Raw genomic sequence first — 24,513 nt, forward strand, 5'->3', positions numbered from 1 at the left:
ATGTTCTCTGGTGTTGCGAGAAAAGATTTTCGGTGGCGTAAAAACGAGGTGCCACCTACGTGCATCCCCGATACAGCAGATCTTTTGAGCCTGCTACTACGATCGTCGCATTGCATGAATCCTCTCCAGCTACAGCTAATTGGTTCTACTGGTGCTGGACGGAAGTGTCCGAGGAGGAGATGCTTCTTATTCCTGTTGATGGGACACTGCTATGGTCCCGACAAGGATGGGCGTCACCGCCAGGAGAAGTTTTGGTTCTGGGGAGACGCCCCACGCCCCACCAGCACATGGCTGGTAATCCGCTCAGCATGTCGATCTACATTTCGCTTACCCCGTCTAGTCCGCAGACTTGGGTCGAAAGGTATCCACGTGTGTACCAAATATTTCTTCTCGGTCTGATGAGCAGCCAGCGCGGTCAAACATTTTGTCTCGTGAGCCGAAGGTCACGGACACAGCGAGGCGACTTGCCAAGCGACCTTGCGTGGAAGATACAGGCAGTGAGGACTGGCGTGCTTTGGAGGCTTTTCGCGCACGAGTCGCCTTGCTACTTGGTCAGTGCAAGCATTTGGGTCACAGGATGGCAGGAATGTTTTCCGATGCGGCATTGTTCCGCACGGTGACGGGATCTGCCTCGGTTTCCGCTTGCAAGGGTTGTGTACTGTTCCCATCGCCTCGCCGTAGAATGTCCAGCTCGACCGGATGACAAGGATCATTTGCACCTGGAGAGCCATACAAGGTTAATTCCACGTGTGGTGGATGGCAAATGCGGCGCGTGGTTGGCGAGCATGGAGAGATCGGCCAGGGTGTCACTCCCTGGCCCTCATGGATATTTCGATTGACAGCTACATCGGAACCTGCAGGAAGCAGGGCATCCCTGGTCTTCGTCAACCTCACCGACCACATCGATGCGTGGACAGTGCTGATCGTGTATGGCGCACCATTGCCGCCTTTTCGCATTTCTTTGGTTGATGACAATGGTCAGGAAGTTGATCAAGACTTTGACGAGTTGACACATTGGGAGTCGTGTGTGCTCCTTCTGCCAGTGTTCTGGGTATTTAAAGTTCGCAGCATCGATGCAGACATGCAAACTACTCCTGGAAATGAAAGGACAGAGCCATCAATGCCAATAGTCGAATCATTGCACTGCAGCCATAGTACAAGATTGGCGTCGGTAACTGTCACAAGCTTCCGCGTGTATGACTACAAGCGATGGCATTTTCCTACAGGCAGATGTTCGAGAGATCGGCATGCCTCGTGTGCGGACATTTCTTCGCTGCACCCTGCCTCTAACTTCGGCTTCTTGAGACTTTCTGCGACTCCCGTACCTCTCCATATCCTGCTCGATCAGGTTAGTCCATGAATGGGCCATGGTAGGGTCTACTCCACCAATGTTGCTAGCTGCAGCCACACTCGCTGCTGGTGTCCCTGGCCCCTGTAGAACTATCGTTGCGTGCGTCCACCTGCGTGGTACACAAGTCGGGAAAGTAAGGCAAGGGTTACCCAGAAGTCTCGTCATCATCTGATGCCCTGTATGATAGGCAGTCCAGGGAAGCCCCAGACAGGCAACGAGGACCGTGCTGGACGTGCACGGCCAAAGTATGCTCGTACCCCGGATATTAACACGAGGGCGCCCTGCTCTTCACCTCGTGCGACACGTTTACGGCCTGGCCGCTTCGACGTCGACACGTAGAAACTCCACGTTGAGCCGTCGAACTGCTCCTGAAGATTGCCGCTTTCAGGTTCTCCTTCGACCTTCCCTTTCCATCCAGGTCACCACGAAAGGCCTTGCCTGCTTTTAATTCCCGAAACGCTTAAGAGAAGTTTAATTTCGCCGGTGCAGGTAGTCGACAGCCAGGCAAAAGCACCACCATAAGCATCGCGCCCACATGCTTCCTCCTGCGTCTCGTCAACTCTCAACCGGCCAAAGATGTCCCTCTTCGACGGCGTCCTCTTTGCGGCAGCACCGCCACAAGATGCCATCCCCAACAGGAACGCGCCTTACGAGGCCTCTGGGCTGCTCGGAGTCATTGGTGTCTTCCTACCCATCACAAGTGTTGTCATCGGCATCCGTATCTACAGCAGAGTAGTACTCTCTGGCAAATTCGCTCTTGATGACTGTGAGTACCATGTGATCTCGTCCTCGGCACTTCCGCCAGAGTATTTGCTGACACAAGTTCTACAGACCTGATGGCAGTGGCTTTCTTGCTAGGACTGATCATGATCGGCTTTATCCTGGACAGTATGTCGAAGCATGCCTCAGCACTTTATTTCGAGAGCTGACGCGAAACTGCAGTGCTGAATTGGGGGCTGGGAAAGCACATGTGGGATGTCCCGCTACAACCAGACTTGAGTGAGTACAGGCACACACTCGTGAACTCCTCTACGAACATCCAAAACTGATCACATCAACCACGACAACAGTGCCCAACTGGAGCTTCGACAACCTCATCGCAGCCATAATGTTCTGCGCCGCCACCGGCTTCGCCAAGGGGTCTATCCTGCTCTTCTACCTGCGCATATTTCCGACACGCCGCATGCGCTGGGCCGTCTGGCTGGCCTTTGCCTTCGTCATGGGCTTCTCCGCGGCCTCCGTGTTTGTCAACATCTTCAGCTGCAACCCCGTCTCTGGCTCGTGGGACCTCGTTGCATCCGCAAAGGCAGTGTGCATCGACAGGCCGTTGTTCTATTTCGCGCAGGCCGGGCTGGGAATATTTGCGGATATCTTGACTCTGGTGTTGCCGTTGCCAATGCTCAGCACCTTGCAGCTCCCGTTCAAGCAGAAGGTCGGGGTGGCGGTAGTGCTCACCATGGGCGGGTTCGTGTGCGTGGTCAGCATTGTCCGGCTGCAGACCCTGAATGTGTTGATGACGGATACAGACCTGACGAGTAAGTCGAGCATCCACTCCCCTTTTACAAACGACCCAGTGTTTCCTCTCCATTCTCCTCCGTACCATCCGTAGGACTTCCACCTTCTCTTGCTCGACGCTAATGACGTTTGTCTCCCGCACAGGAAACACGGCAACAGCACTAGCATGGTGTGTCGTCGAGCTCCTCCTGAGCATCATCGGCGGCTCCATCCCGGCCCTGAAGCCCTTTGTCAGGCGCTTCTTCCCCCGCATCCTAGGCTCCACGCGCAGCCGAGGTCGCTTCGCCGGGGGCAGCCGAGGCCGGGGGAGCAAGGCGTACTTTGGCGGTGCGCGGAGCCCGTACTACTACGGCGCCGGCAGCGGCTATGGCCCCAACTCGAAGCGCCGGTCCGGAATGAAGCCGCTGCCCTCGCCGACGATGCCAGAGTTTATCCTCGAGACGGTCAGTGTCAATGTCACGACTTGTGGCGAGGAGTGTTGCTGCGACGCCTGTCGTCGCGGGATGGGCGGTGGTGGCGGTGGTGGTGTTGGAAGGATCCCGCCGGCCCAGCTGTCTCCGGGCTTGAAGAGGAGTGGCGACTTGTCGGACAATGACAGCGAGGATATGATTCTCCATACTCATGTTGGAGGATCTGTCTCTATCACTCGGCTGGACACGCCGCGTGATGCCCAGCATCGCCACTTGGGCCATAAGTACAGCATTCAGGGGCCAGGACGAATGCCGAGTCCGCCGCTCGTCATGGGCTCGGGGACTAATGGAATCGGGAAGAAGGAGTGGCAGAGCCTGAGGTGAAGTTCTGCAAACGCAACGCAAAGACGTACTTTGGGGTGTAGTGTACGTAGCGTACTTAATGATGGGATTGGTGAATCAGAGATATATGGCATTTCCATCACTCGGTCGTTCATGTCATTGGACGGTTCTTACTACTGTTGTTCTCTTCGCTAGTGCTAAGATAGTGCCCATGTCGGAACATAACGCAGTCCACAAGAGACTGGCATATATGTACGAACAAGTGGCTTTCCTGCTGCGATGTACTTCAGAATAGATACGCATAGAGGGACTGGATTGAGATATCATGTCACATAATTTGCGCTCCTGGCGCAGGCGGTGGAAGTGCTCTCTGCTTGGTGGTTCTCACTGAAGACGTTCCCAGAGTATTCGGGGTTTAATTCGCCTAGTCTCTGTCTACTGCTATTGATGCAAGTGTACTTGCCTGGGACTTGCACTTTGCGTTCACGGCCGGGGCGAATAGTCACTACCAGCTCGTACGCCAATCCTGGCTGCGCACAAGTACCCCGTGATCAACTAGTGAATGCAGCACATTCCCCGGGCTATTTCACATGGAGCGGCTTTATTAAGTAAACCAGGAATCCCCACAGGCGAATCTCCGGCGAGAATCACAAAAGTACTGTTGACACATCCTGTACTTTCCCGGATATATCATAGTGTAGGTGCCGTTCACATGTATAGCTCCATCGCTTATAAACTACGCCTCTTAAGCTACGCCTAAATAGCAAACAGGGGGAGCTCACGAGCGGCCATTATAGAGCAATTGCTGCTCAGTCATGTTATCGTTTTCCTCAGCGAAGTAGAGAGGCTTACTTGCCCAGGCAAACTCTAAGAAATGAGCACAACAACCGCAAACGACACGAGAAGCATTTTGAATCGTCCAATACTTTCTATGGCAGCAACAGAGACCACAGGAATCGATGGAGTGCTGCTGGGTGCCTGCGTGGGCGGCGTGCTTGGCTCTGCCACGCCTTCAGGACAATGCCAGTGATCGCCATGTGGAGTACATTCCCCATTGGAGGTTGCCTCATGGCCATCGTCGGACCCGGCGCCGGCAGGAGGTGGTGTGCTGGGCTCCGCGACGCCTTCGGGGCAGTGCCAGTGGTCGTCGTGCGGTATGCACTGCCCAGTTCCTACGCCTCCCTCGTCAAACTCTGAGCTGGAACCGGAGCCTGCAGTAGGCGGAGCAGTCGGCTCTGGAACCCCCGGCGGACAGTGCCAGTGATCCCCATGAGCCTCGCATCCCCCAGCACCGTTGGCAGAGTCTGTACTACTGCCGCCTCCGCTCACAGGAGGCGAAGTGGGCTCGGCAACGCCAGGAGGACAGTGCCAATGGTCGCCGTGAGGTTCACATTCTCCTGATGCTTCACCAGAGCCGAGATCAGTGCCCGAACCGCCATCACTACCGTTCGAGGGTGGTGGTGTGGTCGGCTCAGGGACACCGGGCGGACAATGCCAGTGATCCCCGTGAGGCTCACATTCTCCAGAGCCGCCAGAGTTGTGGTCACCTCCATCATCGTCATGACCACCAGAGCCACTGCCCCCGCCGCTGGATGGAGGAGGAGTGCTCGGCTCTGGAACACCGGGAGGGCAATGCCAGTGATCGCCGTGGGGTTCACAGTCTTCTTGTCCCCCACTATCGTCTCCGCCACCTGGACTGTTTGTCGGTGAGGGAGTGCCGATACCCCCATCGGTCGGCGGGGCCGCTGGGGGCTCAGGGACACCGGAAGGGCAATGCCAGCGGTCTCCGTGAGGCTCGCACTCTCCGACGTCAGCGGTGCTGGTAGTGCTGGTTGTTGATGGCTGCGAAGGAGGGGTGATAGGTGCTGTGGCCGGAGGAGTCGTGGGTTCTGGAACGCCGGAAGGGCAGTGCCAGTGGTCGCCATGTGGTTCGCATTCGCCATCGTCGTCGGCATCATCGCCGGGGATGGAGGACGTTGAGGTCGGGAGAGAGTCGCAATGCCCTACCGATATGACGCTTAGCTGCTGTACCCTCCTTTTGATCTGGCTTTCTGGTCTAGGCATATGGCCTTTGACATGGAAAGAAGACAGCACTTACAGTGATCACCATGGGGACTACAGACAGACCCAGTGGGCGAGGGAGGCAGAGTCGGCGTAGTGGTGGGGCATCTGGTCGTCGTAAACGGCTTTGTGATGACACTATGGCCAGCACTCAAGAGCGCATTGGAATCATAGTAGTAGGTCGCGGTGTACGGCACACCATTCAGGCCAACCGTGGGCGTGGTGTAATACGGGACCCTGACGCCGGACCACGACACACCAGATGTGGAGAACTGGCTGTTCAAGGACGAGCGGAAGCTTGTCAGGTCGGTGACTGTCGTGGCCAGAGCGTACGAGGTCGAAGTGACGGTGCTGCATGCTGGAGCACAATCCCAATGGTCGATATGGAAACTTCTCATGAGGACGTTGTCAGCCATGAGCTTTTCCATTGGCGTACACGTGCAGAAAAACCTACGTGCATTCTGCCCCAGTAGGCGACGGGCCAGACTCTTGTGGGCGCGGGAGAGCCAGAGTCTGGCCAAAACCAAGCAGCAGGATCATCCAGTTCTTCAAAGCCATTGTAGCGAGGGTCTGGTACAGGACTGGGGACGGAATCTGGCTGCTGCTTACGGAGCGCCTTTGATGTTGGCCATGCGTGCATCTACGTCCACCTTTATACACCGCCTCACAAGTCGCGACTCTGTACGATACTGCGGCTCGAATCCGAGCCTCGCTCTGGGTCACCCGGTTGACAGACTCTACGCCCAACACATCATGTATGCCGCTTGGTCTGCGGGAGCCACGCGCCATGTGACGAGCAAGGAACCAGACTAATCACCTGATATTGACTGTCCTATCAGATCGTTCTCTTGCTCTAGCTTCCTTGTTCTTCTGCCCGGCACAGCCTAAGTGGCGCAAACATGTTTCATTCTTTTTCTGAATGTTCCCGCCGATGTGCAAATTCGTGGTGTGTGAGAATGCCGCACCCTGGAAAGCTAGCCACACGGGTGTCCCGAAAGCCGCAACCAGCCCAGGGTCAGAGTCGAATCTGGCAGCCAAGAGCAGAGCCAAGACTGAAGCCAAGACCAGAGGCAGTCAGCTGCGGCGTATTTGTATTTGATATTCCTTGTCGAGGACCCGTGTGGCCATGTGCTTTCCCCAGGTGATCGCTTGTTTTTGCGCACTTGACGGTAAGAAGAACGATTGACAACCCTGCAGGTCACGAAGCCGCTTTGGATGTATTTCAGGTGCCAAGAACTGCGGTGTCAAGCTGTATTCTGATTGTCTTGTAGTTGCAAAGCTGACATTTACCAGGCTGCACGGCCATCAAGGTTCTCAGTAAGAAGGCCAATGTTCATGTCTGGCGAAAGCTGTTTCTTTTTTTACCGAGTCCCTTGCAGGAATCTCCTGCGTGGCAGCTTCACGGCAGGCAGCCTGGGGACGATTCCAGCGTTGGCTGTTCAATGCTGTGATAGGCCGTGAAACATCGTCATTTAGAGCCCCTAAAAATTCCGTAGCGACGTTCTGCTTTAGGAAGATAAGGTAAATAGTTCAGGGGCAGTATATAAATGGTGGGAATGCCCTCCGAAGAACACTCCAACATCCACAGAACCAACAACTCCATTCATCATCTTCTTCAGTATCCACTACTCTACAACGTCTAAAGGGGGCCGTCGATGACCATGGTCAGAATCCTCGCCCTGCTCCTCCTAGGAGCCGCTGCGGCTTCTGCTGCTCCGATGCAGGGCCCTGATGCGCCTACGCTCATCTTCCGTCGCGACTGTCCCAACATCCAGGACTTTTCTGACGGCCTGGGATGCGGAATATGGTCAGCCTCTGATTGCGAAATTTGCTGCGCTTCAGCGACGAACCCTGGCAGCTCCTGTCACGCCGGCCACGACTCGCCTAGTCCCTGCCCAAGTGGGCAGAAGCAGTGGCACTGCGAAGCTCACTGATCTTGCGATCCATGCGTTTGTTGGCCCCCCTGTTTCATGATTTCGTCTTGGAACTCAAAACTGATTATGCTTAGACAGGACAGTTGTGCTGTTTTGCTATGGGTCAACGGCGGATGGCGAGGTGGTTGGACGGAGATTAAAGTCGTAAATTTCACTCAGCGATGGAATTGTAGAGGCTCGTTACGATGTAAAGACTGTAGTGGATCTGTCTCATAGTAAACAGGGATAAATATGCAGTCAGACTTCGGACAACCAGTCCGATGGAATGCCACCATCATGGTGAACGCCACACGTGACAAGCCACAACCAATGCCCGACTGTGTTGGTCTCAAAAGCGCAATGCGATTAGTGCATAAGCGAGATCGGCGCGTCTAGTACTTAGACTGTCGCCAGCAACCTGTTGTGAGAACCTTTGTAGTCCTCCAACCTCCACCTGGACCCTGTGGGACTGGCCGCGCGGGTTGTTTCTTCAAGAGTGGGACTGATTGAGAACCCGTCGGGATGCCTGCACGTACAAATATGATTCATGGCCTATTACTTGGTACTACTTCACGCGATTTTCCGGACTTTTCTACGGGAATTATTCTTCGACAAAGACATGAGGACGAGGACGTTGAGCGTATTGAGGTCTCGCGCGTATGCACGAACTATCATCGTGCTACTGATCCTTGTTGCTTCCGTTCTACAACTGTGGAAGTATATAGACTTCAGGAGCTCGTCCGCAACGGATGTCCTGCAGAAGTCCGAGGCGACAGGAACGCCTCATGCTCGCATAGGCCATCTGCTACTGAGCCCAACGCCGGTTACAGAAGGGGAACATGATCACTGCCATTTTCATGCCAGCATAGAGTGAGTCTCGACACCAAAATCTGGTAGACCACAAGGAGTCTGAATTGACATCACTCAGACATTGTGCTGGCCCCTCTCACGGCATGCCTTCGACAGGGAGTCATTGTGAAAAGGTTGATCGAGACTATGATATCCCAACGAGGCTTATTGCTGTCGTTATTGTACTCATTGGGAGCGCCACAGGTTAGTGCTTCGCTCTTTTTCTGCATCCGGCGGCAGACATTCCACGCCAGGCTGCCGTGATCAAAGAAAAAAAGAAAGAGCTGACGGAAGATGGGGTGCGTGTCCAAGGAGTCTTCTTACCGATGATTCTGCAGCCATCAGCCACGACCACGCACCACCCTAGTCGCCTCACCATTGCACTCAAGCAATGTGGCACAGGCGTTATCATCTCCACCGCTTTTGTACATGTGAGTCGCAGGTAGTGAAAGTTTTCCGGGCCTGTGCCATGTGCTGACCACTGCGGTACCTAGCTGTTCACGCACGCCAACCTGATGTTTACGAACGAATGCCTCGCCGACTTCAATTTCTTCGAGGGCACGACTGCTACCATATTCATGGGTGGGATATTCATCTCGTTTCTCGTAGACCTTGTGGCCCACTCTAGGTCGCACAGACGCGGCACGAATTCAGTCTCGCGGTCTGCTGCCAAACTCAAGGACGAGGCTTTGAAGAATGTGATTTTGCTCGAAGCAGGTATCATTTTTCACTCGATCTGTAAGTGTCCAACGAGTGCTTATCCAGAGATGATCTTTCTTCGGCAGGACTAACAAAATGATTTGCAGTGATCGGCATCACGCTTGTCGTCGCTGCGGACGGATACTTCATTACTCTCGCTGCAGTGATCACCCTGCATCAGATGTTCGAAGGCCTGGCGCTCGGAACACGACTCGCATCCATGAAAGGCGCATCAGGAAGCGATGACAGACCCCAGCCCATCAGGAATGACCCTACCGAGCCTCTTCTACCTTCCAACGATAAAGTCGCCAGCAGATGGAGGGGACCTGGCAGCTTTCAATCGGATACAGGTGTCCTATCTCATGCAAGAAACCTTGCAGGACGGCTGCAAGGCAAGTTCCTCCTTGCAACGTGTTTCGCCCTCGTCACTCCGCTGGGCATGTTGCTCGGTATCGCCCTGCTGGGCACGTTCAACGGGAATGATCCAGGCACGATCATTGCCATCGGCACCCTGGACGCCCTGTCTGCAGGGATCCTGGCGTGGTTTGGGATGGTCGAGATGTGGGCGCATGACTGGCTGCTGGATGGGGCCGAAATGGCTGGACAGAGCTGGGGCACCATTGTGCTTGGGCTGGGGTCGTTGGTGCTGGGGATGGCCATGATGAGCGTTTTGGGATTATGGGCTTGAGAGGGTCGGCACGTGCACTTGGACTACGGCTCCTTAGCTTGGCTTCAGGTGGGCGAATGGCTTGCGTCTCGATAGACCAGAACATTACAATCTTCTCTTCACGAGTGAATGGCATGGCAACTTTGCTGTTGGCCATCACGACTTCTCAAAGCTAAGATGCCTTGCCTTAAGCATACGCCCACCAGTCAGTGAACGGCATTGACGCCGAGATAGAAGGAGGTAGTGATATAACAGGTGGACACGAATCAACACAGTTGCAGGGAAAATCACGTCGCGAATAATTACTGACACATGTTACCAAGCATCGTTTGCAGGTCGGGGCAGACTTTCAGCGCCGCCGATCGAAATTATGAGACGGATCGTTCTGGTACATGGTGACAGCAGAGCTCTCTAGACATACGTGATCCAGCTGGCAGACAGTTCAGATAGTCTCCGAGATGAAGATCTTTAGCCGTTAACGATGAGTCGCATCAGGCTGCTCGTCCCTATCGACCCAGCTGGACAGCTGCGGACTAGCACGGACACACTTCCAGCAAGGACATCTCTATGACAGCCCATGAAACACTCGCCACTTCCCAAGGCACTCGAGGATGACGGAAAATCGTACGTTGCCCTACACCCATCTTCAGGCTTCGCGCAGAAGGTATATGGCGCGAGGTGTATTATCAAACGTTTGTGGACCTGCTGGCGTGGGGTCGAAACAGCTTGGACGTCGCGTCTGAAACGGACAAGGTTGCAGCCGCCGTCCACGCAGTGGAGACCACCAGGCTCAGCGGCGGAATGTATGCCCGCAGTACAAGTTCTAGGTGCACGAAACGGAGGACACCCTTGGCAAGACCTGGCAAAATTCCTAAGGCACCGAAGGAATCGCCCCAAGATTCTTACAGAACTATATTTTTCTGTAGGAAGGCTCGCATAAGGGTTGACGCCCCTCAGGGTATTTCTGCCAAGTTGCCGCGCGTCACCAAAGACGAACACTTGGCCTGACGGTGATGCGGATCTTGGCAAGACCCCTGCCCTGTCAAAAAATCGGAGCTTCGGCGCCTGCCGAGCGTTTTTCGAGCGAGGCTTTACTCGATCTGATGGAAGGAACCCACTTGAGAGTTTCCGCTCGAAACATGCTGCGATCTTGGCATGACCTTTCCTGGTTGTGCGGCCGCGCGGGCGACTGTAGCTTCCCGTCAAGGCTAGACACATGGCAATATACCTTGAGCTTGATATTGCCCCGAGGTCCTGGGGGCAGACAACGCGTCCCCCCTTGTTATGCCGTATCCACCATGTTCCATGCAGCATCGCAACTGGGTATGCCCGAATCACACGAGAACGTGCCGGGGCAAGATCGGATGCAATCCAAGATGGGCGCAAACCAACGACATCCATGCCCACCCTTCCGCGCGTGACGATGAGGGCCCATACCAAGATGTGACAAGACCTTGGTGTTACAGGTGCGCCAACGAAGTGTGGTGGGCTGGGCCAAATCCTCATGCGGGCGGCTCCATCATATAACCAAAGACGCCTCTTGCTACTCCCTTCTCTCACTCCGGTTCCGCTGGCCTGGTGTTGCTTTCTCTTGTCCGCTTGCCCGTGCTGCTGGTCTCACATCCACGTCCACGTTCTTTCTGTCGCCTCTTTCGATTCTCACCAACGCCGCTGCGCGGTGTATCGTTGATTGATTAATTCTTCAAGCTTTTTTCGTTCTTTTGCGTCTCAAACCGCGAGACTTTTCGCCGTTTTAGTTGTACAACACCACCACCACCATGTATACCCTTTCAAACGTTTCGCCTGGCCAAGTGGCAGCTTCGCTGCTCGGCCTCGCAGCTGTTGCTTCTGCCCGGCCTTCAAATCTGCAGCCACGCTTCTCTGGTCCGATCTACGAGGCACGCTCGCCGGTTGTCCACGATGGATCAGGTACTTGCATCCAGCACACGATGATTGCAGGAAAACCAAGGTCTTACAGTGACTGACATTGTGCTCTTGTGTATACAGCTGCCGCCGTCGGCGCGCTAGCGTCGCGTCTGATCCCCGTCGTTGTGGGTGGACCACAGGACACGTTCGTGCCGAACCTGATCCGCGCCTCGGTTGGCGACATTGTGCAGTTCCAGTTCAGCTCGGGGAACCACACGGTCACACAGAGTGCCGAGGGCGCGCCGTGCGTCGCCCTGCAGGCTACCGACCCGACGGCCATCCACAGCGGCCACATCCCGTACCAGGCGGGCCAGGCTGACGTCGGCACCTTCAATATGCCCATCACCTCGACGGCGCCCATGTTCTTGTTCTGCGCGACAGGGCCGCATTGCCAGTCTGGACAGGTCATGGTCATCAACCCGTACGTTTCCACAGATGATCCCAGAGGACTCAGCGGGCTGCAGCAGCCTTGACCTGGTCTCGGCTCTTTACACTTGATGAACGACCACTAACACCGCTCTCCCTCATCTAGCGTCAACGACCAGCAGCTCCTCGACTACGCCAAACTCGCAGCCAGCGCCGGCAAGACCGTGGACGGCACCACCGTCGTCGGTGGCCAAGTGGCCTCGGTCCCCATCGGTGCCGCCGCCTTTGTCCCCGCTCCGCCTGAGCAGGGCGGCCCTCCCGGTGGTGGTGGTGGTGCTCCTCCTGCCGCGCCACCAGCTGCTGCTCCTCCCGCTGCTTCTTCGTCGACCTCCTCCGCCGCGGCAGCCCCGGCAGCTTCCACGACTTCGGACCCCGCGGCGGTCGCTCCGGCTCCTTCTGCAACCCCCGATCCGGCCGCCGCACCGGTTCCTGTCCCGCCAGCTGCCGACGCTGCTGTCCCGCCTGTCGCCGCGCCTCCCGTCGAAGCCGTCCCGGTCGTCGAAGCTCCTCCTGCCCCGGCTGCGCCGACTCAGGAGGCGATCGTCGCTCCTGCTCCTGCTCCTGCTGCTCCGTCTGGCCCGAAGACAACACTGACGTTGTTTGCTCGTGGGGCCAAGGCCACCGCTGCTGCTGCAGTGTAGGCCGCCTAGAGATTGGTGATTGCTAGCTGATGGAGGGGGATACAAGGACTGGAATTTCACGTTAGGTGAACCGAAATAGACACATGGTACACATGAATGATCTGCCGCACCGCATTATCTTAACCTTTTGTTTTTTGCCATCGCCGTACTACGCAGTGCTCGCATCTCTATTTCGTGATTGAGACAACCGTAGTAACGTTTGACTCGAGGAGTGCTGGTCCAATGGGTTTGTGTCCTTCATGGTAGACCACCTTCCCACCCGAGTCTTGTCGTCTATGCCGCTGCTGCACTCGTCGAGACCTTCACATCGCCCTCCTCGGCGTCTACAAACTCAGTCGCAGCCTCCTCCACAGCGGCCTGCACCGCCCTAACTCGCTCGGTGAACACGAGCTCGAGCTTGCCGTTGATCAGGGTGAACATGTCCTTGGATTCTTCGAGCAGGTCTCTGCCCGTCTCTCCAGGTGCCAGGCGCACGTCAAAGTTGAGCAGGACCTTGGAGATGACGGTGCGGAGCTCGTTGAGGGCCAGCTGTTTGCCAATGCCTGGAGGATTTGTGGTCGCGCGCATATGGTCAGCAAGCCCTCTTGATGCAGTGAGGAGGGTTTCTCCTGAGAGTAGACAAAACTTGACTTACATGAGAATTTGCCGATGGAGAACGGGAACCAGGCGTTCTTGTTGAGGACCAGCTCTGGCCGGGTGGTCCAGCGCTCGGGGATGAACTTGAGCGGCTCGACGAATGCTTTCGGTGCTGTGCAGCAAGTAGGAAAGTCAGAAGCCACTTCTCTTCATGTCCTGTCTTTTGTTTTGTTCCTTCTTCTTTCTTCCCGTTAGGCCATATCTGCGGGTTCTTTCGGGGGGCGAGAATGAAAAGCAACTCACAGCGCTGGATAGTATGATGCGGGCCGACAATCTTGACACCGCCCGGCAGCTTGTGCCCGTTGACGACAACTCCCTCCTTGGGCGTATGCCGGTACACGCCGCCCGGGACCGGAGGATGCAGGCGCAACGTCTCGTTGATGACGGCATTCATGAACGGCAGATTCTGCAGCGCCGTGACGCTGACATCCTCGTCCCCGTGGATGCCGTGCTCGGCCAGCTCGGCCCGGACCTGTTCCGCAAAGCCCGGGTTCGCCGCGAGGTTGTAGAACGCGTAGACGAGCGTCGAGGCCGTGGTGTCGCTGCCCGCGACGATGAGAAGCCGCGCGTCGCCGACGAGCAGCAGGTCGTTGCGCCTTGGGCTCGGGTAGAACGCGCCGGCGTCGAGGAGGTGCGACATGACGTCTGGCTCCGCCGGGGCGGTGCCGCTACGGCGGTCCCGCATGGCTTTCTCGGCGAAGATGCTGAGCTTGGCGAGCGGATTCAGGGCCGAGGGGACGAGCGTCGAGAGCTGGATCGCCCAGGGCACGCTGGTCAGCGAGCCGCCCGAGGCGCCGGCGGCGTGCATGATTTCAATGTACAGATGCGACCGGGCTTTCGCGAGGTTGTCGAAGGATCGGCCAAAGGCAAGGTCGCCTAACCGAGAATTCAGAGATTAGCAATACATTCTTTAGGGTATTGGAGATGGCTTTGGCTTGTCGTGGTCACCCAAACTGCGCCTAGGGTCAGGCAAGACAAGACTCTACATACCCATCACGTCAAAGCCATACCAGAGAAACCAGTCCGTCGCGTTGACAACCTGGCCCGACCGCTTGCGGAGCTGCCCGATGAGCAGGTCGGCGTACTTGACCACGCGCGAGTCGTACGCGCGCAGCGATTTGGTCGTGAACGCCTTGTCCCAGCCTGCACGCCGCCGCTTGTCGTGCTCGGCGCGGTCGCGCATCTGGTGCAGGCTCGTCGTCGGGTGTCCGGCGTCGTACCCTGGCGCGATGGTGCACATGATAAGCCACGATGTCACCCAGAGGTCAAGTTTTCACGCTCGTTCTACTCACACTCTGCCTTGGTAAACTTGGTGTGCGTATTATGGATCGGCTCCACGAGATCCGGGTCCGAGACAGAAAGCAGGTTCGGCCCGACGCGGACATATTCGCCGTACTGCGCGTGCAGCCGGTCGAGATGTCGGAAGTTGTCCGTCTTGGGCGCGGTCTTCAGGACACCCCAGAACTGCGAGAACTTGGCCCAGAAAGGGCCTGGGAAGTGCCGCAGTGGGTGGAACATGCTGCGGTACACCATCATGCTCGCGTACAGGGCGGTGAAGTACGATATCCATCCCACTGCAGTGGCGGCGAGAGCCCGCCGGCCAGAAAACCGGAGGAAACGGACCAGCGTGATGGCAATCGCACACGGCGTGGTCAGGGAGACGAGGAAATACTGCGGGGCGGCCTTGAGGTGCTCTCCGCGGATAAAGACGAGCCAGTGGGACAGCAGGCCTAGGATTATGCCGGGAACTGCGATTTCCCTCAGAGGTGCATCTTTGGCTGTCAGTAGGGCCAGGCCGATTCGGAACTTGACTTCGTTCAGAGTCGGCATGGCTGTGGGAGGATAACGGCGCGATTCGGGAAAGCTGGGAGATTGAATTATGGAGGGCGAAGGCACATTTCCCCTCTACAATACATTCTAAGCTTGCGAGAACAACAAGAAGGCCTTGCGGTCAGGTATTGAAAGGCAGGCCGTTGGAGATATATCGAATGGCTCGCAAGGTGCACCTCTGATGGCTGCAGCGGCTGCAGCCACGAGGCCTGAGAGCTGGCAGTCCCACCCGACCCTCGGCTCCGATATCCAGCCAGCCAGGAGCCATGCCAGAATCCCTAGGGCACGGGTTATTTGACAGGCGAACTGATAGTAAGATTCTAGCTCAACAAGTGACAAGGCACGAACTCAGCCCAATCACACTCAAAGATGTGCAGACCTATGCGGCCCTTCCTCCAAACCATTCTGCCTATCAGACCAACGAGAGCAGAAGGGACTACTGCAAAGAATCGGGCAGAAGCCGAGCCTTTTCCAAATGCGTGAGAGTTTCCTGCCCTCCACCGCGCGCCAACCAATAATCCAGATAGGAGCGGCATGGGGTCCTGGCACCTCGACCTCGGCACCTTGACGACCTGCTACGAGGTGCATTCCCCAAATCGGCACTGACCCTGGTCACGAGGCTCCACCCCCGCAAAAGCCACAGCAGGCATGTTCCTCTTCTCCCAGACTTGTGTCAGGCTGGCTGCCTACCTGCTGTGAGACCCTCCCACTCCCTCGAGCTTCAGCTGGACCGTGGCACACAAGCTCTGCCCCGCGCAGTAGTACTATTGGTCAACCACGAAATCATACGACGGACCCCTGGCCCGGACCCTCCATCTGCCGTGCTTAGGCATTTTGACACGCAATGCGGGGCGCAGATCGCTCTCTCGACAGGGCTCGCTAAACGACAAGACGCATGATGAGATGCCAGGGCGATGGCAAGACGAGTACGGGACTGTTCCCCTACGATGTAGATGTAACTATGCCACAATAGTACCAGAAACTGGCTCCAAAAGCGGAATCAATTCAAAGTTCCAGGCGACTTTCTCGATCTAGGCTCCCAGTACTTAGGGAAACCAAACCCGAATACGAATAAGAATTTAGCTGTACATTAGATCAAGTGCCTCTTCGATGATTCTGCCCACGGCGATAACGTTAACTGCACTGGCGCAATATTCTAGACTTATCTTCACTATGCTCCATGCCAAAGTCCCCAGGATCAATGCCGAGAGTGTGAAGCGCGTTATGCCAGCGCAATCAGTGACAAAGCGCGAACTCGGGAAAATCACTTCAATGTGAAGCCGGAAGCGAGACTATCACTAATTCGTGTGGTTTCATTCTCATCATCCTTGGTTCTTCTGCGCCATATTATTTGCCCGTGGCACTCGGTCACTCTGTTGGCTGCAAGTCCAGACTTGCAGCGTGTCCCTGCAGCTGGAGATGACTGCCAGGTATCTAGCAAGAGCCTTCGAACACTTCTGGGCGAGTGCGCGACGTGGACTAGAGCAGTACTTGTTAACGCGAACTTTGCCGTGTAAGTTATCTTGTAGCCACCAATTTCACGCTAGCTCGACCATGATAGCATCGCAAGTACCTTCTAAACCCTCTGCAGCACCATCCAAATACCTATCAGTTCATGCACCTGATATCGACATAGTTCTACCCAGACCTACAGATCAGTCATTCGTTTGCTCTAATGCATCATTTCGCCACTTAAACTCCAGTGCACCAGAAGAGTGTCTTAAAAGTCTACATTCTGCTTGATTAGCATCAGGGCTGCGGCCTCACGCGGGCAAGGTTCAAGGATGTGCTCGACCTGTGCCGGCCAATTATCAATCCATTGGAAGTCTGCAAAGCAGCAAGCATACTCCCAATAGCTCGGGTACCAGCCAGCGTCCTCCCAGTCAAGGACAGCAGTGATATTGTATCTGCTTCTGCCGCTTAGCTGCTCGACACTGTCAGGTAGTTTGGTGACCATGATGTTCTTGCGCTGGAAATCCGCGTGGGTGAAAACGCTCGGGATGTCGGTGCCGGGGAGCAGTTGCGGCAAATGGCGGGCGAGGTACTCGGCGAACCAGCCGCGACAAGACGCATCCTCCCATGCTTTCAAAGAGCGTCGAGCCAGCGCCTTGACCACTTGCTCGTCATTATCGAAGGGACCATTGACCTCGGGATCTGGCTGGCCCCACATGAAGAATCGGTGGCGGAGTGGTCCACCACTGGCATTGGCGTATCGAGGGCCCGTCGACGGCGGCGGAAGACCTCGCAGTTGAGCGAACATTTTGTGAAGCTGAGACACCACAGAAGAGATTTCGTTCTGATCCAGTTCGTCCCACACCTCAGCGAGCTGACGTCCTGGCTTGCGCTCCAGCACAAGGTAGAGCTTCTCGTTCTCGCGATACATGGCATAGAGGCGGGGAACCCAGTCGACTGCGTGCTTCTCCAGTAGGAGGAGCGCATGACCTTCGTTCTCTTGCACGAACTGGCCGTATTTGACCACAAAGTCGTTGCCGACAAGCACGTTCCGCCTAGTATCTGGCGCGTATATAGAGGGTAGGTCTTTGGTGGAGGATTCGATCTCGCGGGTGGTAGGTAGAGGTGCTGGAAGCGCAACGGCGCTGCAGAAGTATGGAAGCTTCGTGGACGGCTCCATTGGTGGCCAATTTGCCCTTCACAGATAGTGACGGGCGAGTTGTGAGTGAGAGGGTGTTGATCATTTGGACATGGTGTGAAGCAACGGTTATTGGTTGGTCGGTTGGCGGGTCGACCGCTGATCCGCAACGAGGACGCGGCGTGGGGGGTAGTTTGCTTGCCATGCCGTGCCAATTGCAGCTTTATGCCATCAGGTAAGCAGTGCACCTGTATTCTCCTGGGTTCCTCCGACAAGTGCCCGCGAGTTTCTACGGTCACACTGGCATTACATTGTGAGGGAGCACAAGAGAATTTGTAGAAACTTGATTCCATCGTGGCGACTTTTCGTCAACGACAAGGGCAGAGTCGACCAGTATGAGTAGTACACGCGTCAGCCTGCTATATGCAACATCTTGGATTACTATCAATCATACTTTCAGGGTGAGCGTAGGTATAAGAACAACATCCCTTCACACCAATAGTCAAGTGTCTTACAAGCACCGCAGGGAGTGGGTGTCAATTCCGGAGATACTTAGATCGCAGCGGTGATCTGACGAGGGTCCTGGTCTCCCACTCCCTGCAAGCTTCCAGGCTTGAGTCGAACGTGCAAAGCCCAATCCGGTGTCATGTCACGAAGCCCCACACGGCGCAATCTTACTCCGCGTATATCAACACCAGGGCGCGGGGACTAGTCCGCAACATCCTCTACCCTCGACAGTGTCATCTCTTGCTTGTTTCCGTTCCCAACATTGCACAAAATTCAACCTCTCGACTCGAACGCCCCGAGCCCAGGGTCTCAAACATATTCCCAGCACAAGTACACCTCCAGAGCCACAATGGTCTCTCTAAGCACGCATGTCTACGCCACGCGGCCCAACAATCTCGCCATCGAATGCGACATATACTCGCTACGTTCTCCCCGCCGTCCTGATCCCGCCATTGCTACCGGCAGCACAGACACCCTCGAACATGGCCAAGCCGCACCACCAGAAACAGTGTTCCTGTACTTCCACGCCGGCGGACTCGTCAACGGGTCCCGGGACCGCCTCCCGCCGTGGCTCGTGCAGGCTTGCGTCGTAGAGAGAGGTTGGCACCTGATGAGCGCCGACTACCGCATGCTCCCGCAGGTCGGCGGCAGAGAGCTGCTCGAGGACGCGATGGCTGCGTATCAGTTCGCGCGGTCGTGGTCATCATTCGGGTCGTTCGATGTGCCAAGTGCTGCTCCACGGCGTGAGAACCGGGTCGTCGCAGGCGGTGGCAGTGCAGGTAGGTGATATTATTCCCTCCCCATCTCTCCGGTCCAGGAGAAAGTAGTGACCGACTGCCAATGTAATATTATGTATGCAGGCTTTTTCCTTGCCACTCTTCTCGCGCATCATGCCTCAGCCTATTCTGTCCCGCCTCCAGCGGCGCTTCTCAGCCTGACAGGCATCATCACCCACCGGCACGACTTCTTCAACTCGTCCGTACAGCTCTTCCCCCGCGAGATCACGCACGAGGAGGTGGCACCCTTCTTCGCCGAGCCCGTGCAGGTCGGCAGCATGACGCGTGGTCACAAGGTGTATTTCTGCCCCGACATGCTTGAGGCCGAGACGGGCTTGCGCAACAGAGCATACAAAGCTCCTGAAGCCCCTTCAGCTCCGCTCGGCGACAATAGCAGTGGTGCAGCAGATCCAGAGGTGGGAAGGGGAGAGCTATATGACTACCTGCTTTTCAACAACCGATACCTCGACCTCATCGGGCGAGATATAGACGTCGGCTTTGCCTGGGCGGATCCCAAAAACGGAACCACTCGTGACGAGAAACTCGCCGCATGGCCGCCGACGATCATCATCGCCGCGGACGCAGACACCGACGTCAGCCCTGCCGTGACGACAGACATCACTGCTCTTCTGGGGCCGAGCAAAGCACAGGTCTTCACTGCGCAAGGGATGTGGCATTTATTCATGGCGGACTGGTTCCTCGATGATTTTGATCGCCTCGCAAGTGGTGAAACAGAGGGTGGTGACGAAGCGGAGAAGAGGAGGAATAAGAGTGGTGTTGCGGCTGTCAGAGATGCGATGGCGGCGCTGGATGAGGTTCTTCGCGCATAGTGTTTAGTCATGATCTGAGGAAGAGCTCGGGTGGCGGACCTCGGTCGTCACAGCAGCATATACAGCTGTTTAGCCAACGTTATATCGATGATTTGTCGGTGTGTAGATCCAGAGCTCCAGAGGTCCTGAGGTGACTGCTAAGGTAACGGATCGAATGGTGCGGGTGCAACCAACCTCGCAATGCGTTATTCTAGTACTTGCAATCAGTACAGTTACTTGCCACATCCGCTTGAACCATGGATCATCTAGGTACTTCAACGAGTACCATGATAAGGTAGGACGCCTTAATACCGGAGCCTTACCGGCTCTGTGAGATACACCAGTCCCCTGACCATCGTCATGCACATTGCTGGCCAATCACTGCCATGTAAACAGCATGCGAGCGACGTGGGGTTCAGCGCGCGGGGCTGGGGTAGGACTTCCCGTAAACACTGGGCTATCTGGTCCTGCCACCAAGCCTTAAGTTGGGTCGCAGCCCATCCTGGGCAACGGCCGTGAATGCGCTCGTCAACAACACCAAGATGACGACTCGTTCCCGAACACACGGCATATACACGGTCGGCTGGGTCTGCGCTCTGCCCAAGGAGCAGACGGCGGCAACGGCGATGCTCGACGAGCGACACCCAGACCTCCCCAAACCAAACAGCGACCCAAACTCGTACACGCTCGGGTCCATCAGCGGCCACAATATCGTGATCGCCTGCTTGCCCAAGGGCAAGATCGGCACGAGCTCCGCTGCAAAAGTTTCAAGTCACTTGATCAGCACCTTCCCAGCCATCCGATTTGGGCTGATGGTCGGGATCGGCGGCGGCGTCCCTCCCAAGGTACGACTCGGCGATGTGGCCGTCAGTGTACCTGCCGATCAGCATCCTGGCGTTGTGCAATGGGACATGGGCAAGGCCGAGCAAGGCGGAACGTTCCGACGAACGGGCGTCCTGAACAACCCACCAACGTTGCTATTAGCTACGTTGACCAAGTTGGAAACAGCTCACGAATTGGAAGGCAGCAAGATTCCACAGTACCTGCAGGAGCTACAAGAACGATACCCAAGGCTGGCGGCCAAATACCTGCGGTCAGATTCAATGCAGGACGTCTTGTTCAAGGCAAGCTACAACCACGAGGTTAAGCAAGGTAGAGGCGGCGCAAACAAGGGAGAAGACGAGGAGGAAGCAGAGAGCGACGCTGAAGAAACCTGCCAGAATTGCGACGTGGCTCAGATTCTGAAGAGAACGCCGCGGGAGATGCGTGTACACTATGGACTGATCGCATCTGGCAACCAGGTGATCAAAGATGCCTGGTTCCGGGACGAGTTGGTGAAAGGACTGGGGAAGGTCCTCTGCATTGAGATGGAGGCCGCGGGGCTGATGGACAGCTTTCCGTGCCTTGTGATCAGGGGGATCTGCGACTATGCGGACTCGCACAAGAACAAGGTATGGCAGGAGCATGCTGCTGCAGTTGCGGCGGCCTTCGCAAAGGAGCTGCTGAGCTACGTCATGGTGGACGATGTGCAGGGAGAGAAACCGATCAAGGCCATTCTTTCTGACCGTCAGTACCACGCTTTTCCTGTCTAAGCAGCACTTCAGTTATATCTCCTCCGTGACTAAGAATATGCAGTATCCGAAAACGTCACTTCTATTCGGGAAGAAACCTCAAGAAACACGCGTATACTTCACAAGAGGCAAGACATGGAGATACTCGACTGGCTCTCAACTCACCATTATGGCCCTCAGCAGAGCGACACCCTACAGCGATGGCACCCGAAGACTGGCCAGTGGTTTCTCAGTTCAGCAATCTACCAGGACTGGCTTCGGACAGGAAGCAGAACTTTGTACTGTCCCGGTAATCCCGGTGCAGGAAAGACAGTCATGGCTTCAGCCGCGATCCGCGATATCGATCATCGCTTCTCAACCGATGCCAATATCGGTCTGGCTTATATTTACTTTACGTTCTCGCGACAACGGGATCAGACCGTTGAGCACGTGCTAGCCAGTCTTCTGGTACAATTCCTTCGTCAAAAAGTCACCCTTCCGGATCACATTCGCGATCTGTCCGAGCGGCACCAGAAGAAAGGAACACTACCAACGCATGACGATCTGATGCAAGCATTTCATCGGGTCGTCTCCGCATTTCATCGGGTGTACATTGTGTTGGACGCTCTCGACGAATGTGCGGCAGAGAGCCAGCGTCGAGCCAAGATCATGACGGACTTGTCGGAAATCCAAGCCAGGGCCGATGTGAATATTCTCGCCACATCGCGGATAAATGGCGACATCGCGAGTCTAGTGACCCGTCAGAACACTGCAACCCTGCCCATCGTTACTCAGGATCAAGACATGGTCAACATGCTTCGAGATCGGCTCGGCGCATTTGATCGACAGCTTTACAGCGACGATTTTGCTGACCTCGTCGTCACTAAAGTAGCCAGAGCATCGAGGGACATGTAAGCTTGGGCACAATCCATATATGTTCAGTATCAGAGTTGCTGAAACAATAATGACAGGTTTCTTCTAGCGGACTTGCACGTTAACGCTTTAGCTGCATTGCCAACAAAAGGAGATGTCCTCGACGCTTTGGACAAAATTGATCAAGGGTCAGATCGTCTTCACACAGTCTACGAAACTGCCATGGGCCGGATACAGAGTCAGGGTAGCGGTCTCGCACAGCTGGCCAAGAAAACTCTCCTGTGGGTTGTGCACGGAAGGCGACAGATGACCAGTACAGAAGTCCGGCATGCACTCGCCATACGGCCGAATACGAAGGCAATCGACACCAACTACTGCCCCAGCATCAAACGCGTCACATCTATCTGTGCCGGGCTGGTCATCGTGGACAAGGAAAGCGACACAGTTCGGCTGGTTCACTACACGACTCAGGAATACTTTGAGAAAATGGGCCAGAAATGGTTCACTGATGCGCAAGAAGAGATTGCCAACAGCTGTATCACGTATCTTTCCTACGAAGTCTTTAGCAGCTACTGCGAAACAAGGGAAGACTTACAGAGGCGGCTTGTTGCCTACCCGTTCTACAGCTACGCAGCCTGCGAGTGGTCCCACCATGCCGGCGCAGCTTGTGACGGCCCAGCTGCGATAGAGTTGCTCAAGGACCAACGTCAGGTTGAAGCATCATGGCAGGCACGATTGTCCACCAACGGAATCCATCATGATTTCCGGGACGGGAAATACATTGCGAATAACATCAATGGATTACACTTGGCTTCGATCCTTGGCTTATCGGCTGCGGTGAGGCGCTTGTTGGGCATCTACGAGGCTGATTGCCGTGACAGCCTGGGACGTACACCATTGCTATTCGCGGCCGTGAGTAGACATACCGAGGTAGTCAAGCTGCTTCTGAAGACCAACCAAGTAGACGTCGACGCTAAAGATACTTACGGTCAGACACCGCTAGTTTTAGTGGCTGGTTTGGGATATACAGAGGTAGCCAGGCTGCTTCTTGAGATCGGGCAAGCAGACGTCAATCACAGACATGGGCTAAGTGAACGGACACCGCTATCGATAGCGGCTGTGAACGGACATACCGAAGTAGTCAAGCTGCTTCTTGAGAGCGGGCAAGCAGACATCAACACCGAAGATCACTGGGACTCTACACCGCTCCTATTGGCGGCTGACAACAATCATACAGAGGTAGTGAAGCTGCTTGTCGAGGCTAAGCAATGCAATATCGATAACAACGATAAGGACGGCCGGATACCACTATCGCGAGCGGCCGAGATTGAGCATATAGAGGTGGTGAAGCTACTTCTCGAGGCCAGGCAAGTGGACTTCGAGCCTGAAAATCTTGGTGAATGCGAGGAACAGCTGCTATGGATGGCTGGGCATGGAAATAGAAACGTGGTTATGCTGCTTCTTGAGGCCATGCTACTGGACAACGAGGCCAAAGACGATCACGGCCAGACCCCACGATGATAGGCAGCAAAACCATGAAGTGGATTTGTTCTAGCCATCCGAGCGTGGGAGATTGATTTGTGCTCAGTGCTATCCAGTTTGCCGGTTTTGGTCACGATGCTGTGGAAGAGCTACTCGTTTCGGCTCATTGTCCTGTCAGCGCTGTGGATTACAGCTCAGGACGGACTCGTGCAGCCATTCCCGTGTGACGTGGTGCGCTACATGCTTCCGACGCAAAATGAAGGCGCCGAGGCCTCTTCAGCTTGCTCTTCGCAAATAGTCAGCACTTCAGGAGAGCCGGGATGATGAACATTGGTGCGCGCAGATGTCTACAGCTGCACTGCTGCCCAGCTGGCAGCTGCCCTGCAGCTTCGCTACGAAGTTGGAGGGTGGGCATCGATCGTCCTGCATGCAGTTGACACGGAGTTATGTATGAGTCTGATGAGGGTCTCTCAGTTGAAAGTGGCAGCTGAAAGTCGCAAGTCTTCCGATAGTACGATGCTAACGGCTCTTGAATCAAGCTGCGCTACACGCCTGCCGAGTCTGCAAGATTACGAGCCACCTCAACGCGCAGATTGAAGGCCATGGCAGGATCAACAGATGCAAAGAGTGCAGTAAAATGGCTGTCTCCGACGTGTAGGA

The 24,513-nt window shown here is 55.6% G+C and overlaps 7 protein-coding genes across 7 annotated transcripts; 4 read left to right on the forward strand and 3 right to left on the reverse strand.

The window, feature by feature from the left end:
* Window positions 1-1,927: 1,927 nt before the first annotated feature.
* B0I36DRAFT_219008 (uncharacterized protein) lies at window positions 1,928-3,123 on the forward strand (the record flags this gene model as incomplete). The annotated part of the gene is made up of 5 exons (XM_046149006.1): window positions 1,928-2,117; window positions 2,183-2,239; window positions 2,294-2,350; window positions 2,422-2,890; window positions 3,060-3,123. Coding segments are annotated over 5 exons (837 nt in total), but the record flags the coding sequence as incomplete, so codon positions are not given.
* A 1,362-nt stretch (window positions 3,124-4,485) lies between these two features.
* Window positions 4,486-6,077, reverse strand: B0I36DRAFT_255886 (uncharacterized protein; the record flags this gene model as incomplete). The annotated part of the gene is made up of 3 exons (XM_046150910.1): window positions 4,486-4,731; window positions 4,948-5,621; window positions 5,717-6,077. The coding sequence occupies 3 exons, from the start codon at window positions 6,075-6,077 to the stop codon at window positions 4,486-4,488; spliced, it is 1,281 nt and encodes a 426-aa protein (XP_046005427.1).
* Window positions 6,078-8,211: 2,134 nt separating this feature from the next.
* On the forward strand, window positions 8,212-9,828 carry B0I36DRAFT_255596 (uncharacterized protein; the record flags this gene model as incomplete). Its single annotated transcript, XM_046150890.1, has 6 exons — window positions 8,212-8,462; window positions 8,521-8,645; window positions 8,754-8,872; window positions 8,936-9,179; window positions 9,248-9,444; window positions 9,538-9,828. The coding sequence occupies 6 exons, from the start codon at window positions 8,212-8,214 to the stop codon at window positions 9,826-9,828; spliced, it is 1,227 nt and encodes a 408-aa protein (XP_046005428.1).
* A 2,006-nt stretch (window positions 9,829-11,834) lies between these two features.
* Window positions 11,835-12,452, forward strand: B0I36DRAFT_217954 (uncharacterized protein; the record flags this gene model as incomplete). The annotated part of the gene is made up of 2 exons (XM_046148993.1): window positions 11,835-12,154; window positions 12,266-12,452. Coding segments are annotated over 2 exons (507 nt in total), but the record flags the coding sequence as incomplete, so codon positions are not given.
* A 621-nt stretch (window positions 12,453-13,073) lies between these two features.
* Window positions 13,074-15,266, reverse strand: B0I36DRAFT_355673 (cytochrome P450; the record flags this gene model as incomplete). Its single annotated transcript, XM_046157458.1, has 5 exons — window positions 13,074-13,342; window positions 13,435-13,548; window positions 13,680-14,312; window positions 14,427-14,657; window positions 14,729-15,266. The coding sequence occupies 5 exons, from the start codon at window positions 15,264-15,266 to the stop codon at window positions 13,074-13,076; spliced, it is 1,785 nt and encodes a 594-aa protein (XP_046005430.1).
* A 1,509-nt stretch (window positions 15,267-16,775) lies between these two features.
* Window positions 16,776-17,914, reverse strand: B0I36DRAFT_338748 (kinase-like domain-containing protein). The gene is made up of 2 exons (XM_046155808.1): window positions 16,919-17,914; window positions 16,776-16,851 (listed from the first exon to the last, which is right to left on the reverse strand). Exon 1 carries the CDS (start codon window positions 17,896-17,898, stop codon window positions 16,987-16,989), a length of 912 nt encoding a protein of 303 aa, XP_046005431.1. The 5' UTR covers window positions 17,899-17,914; the 3' UTR covers window positions 16,776-16,851; window positions 16,919-16,986.
* Window positions 17,915-18,605: 691 nt separating this feature from the next.
* B0I36DRAFT_436433 (uncharacterized protein) lies at window positions 18,606-23,941 on the forward strand. Its single transcript, XM_046162823.1, has 6 exons — window positions 18,606-19,142; window positions 19,224-19,880; window positions 20,219-20,243; window positions 20,427-21,514; window positions 21,575-22,409; window positions 22,470-23,941. Exons 1-6 carry the CDS (start codon window positions 18,713-18,715, stop codon window positions 23,890-23,892), a joined length of 4,458 nt encoding a protein of 1,485 aa, XP_046005432.1. The 5' UTR covers window positions 18,606-18,712; the 3' UTR covers window positions 23,893-23,941.
* Window positions 23,942-24,513: the final 572 nt, after the last annotated feature.

The sequence above is a fragment of the Microdochium trichocladiopsis genome, assembly GCF_020744255.1.
Source record: "Microdochium trichocladiopsis strain MPI-CAGE-CH-0230 chromosome Unknown B0I36scaffold_13, whole genome shotgun sequence".
NCBI classification, from domain to species: Eukaryota; Fungi; Ascomycota; class Sordariomycetes; order Xylariales; family Microdochiaceae; genus Microdochium; species Microdochium trichocladiopsis.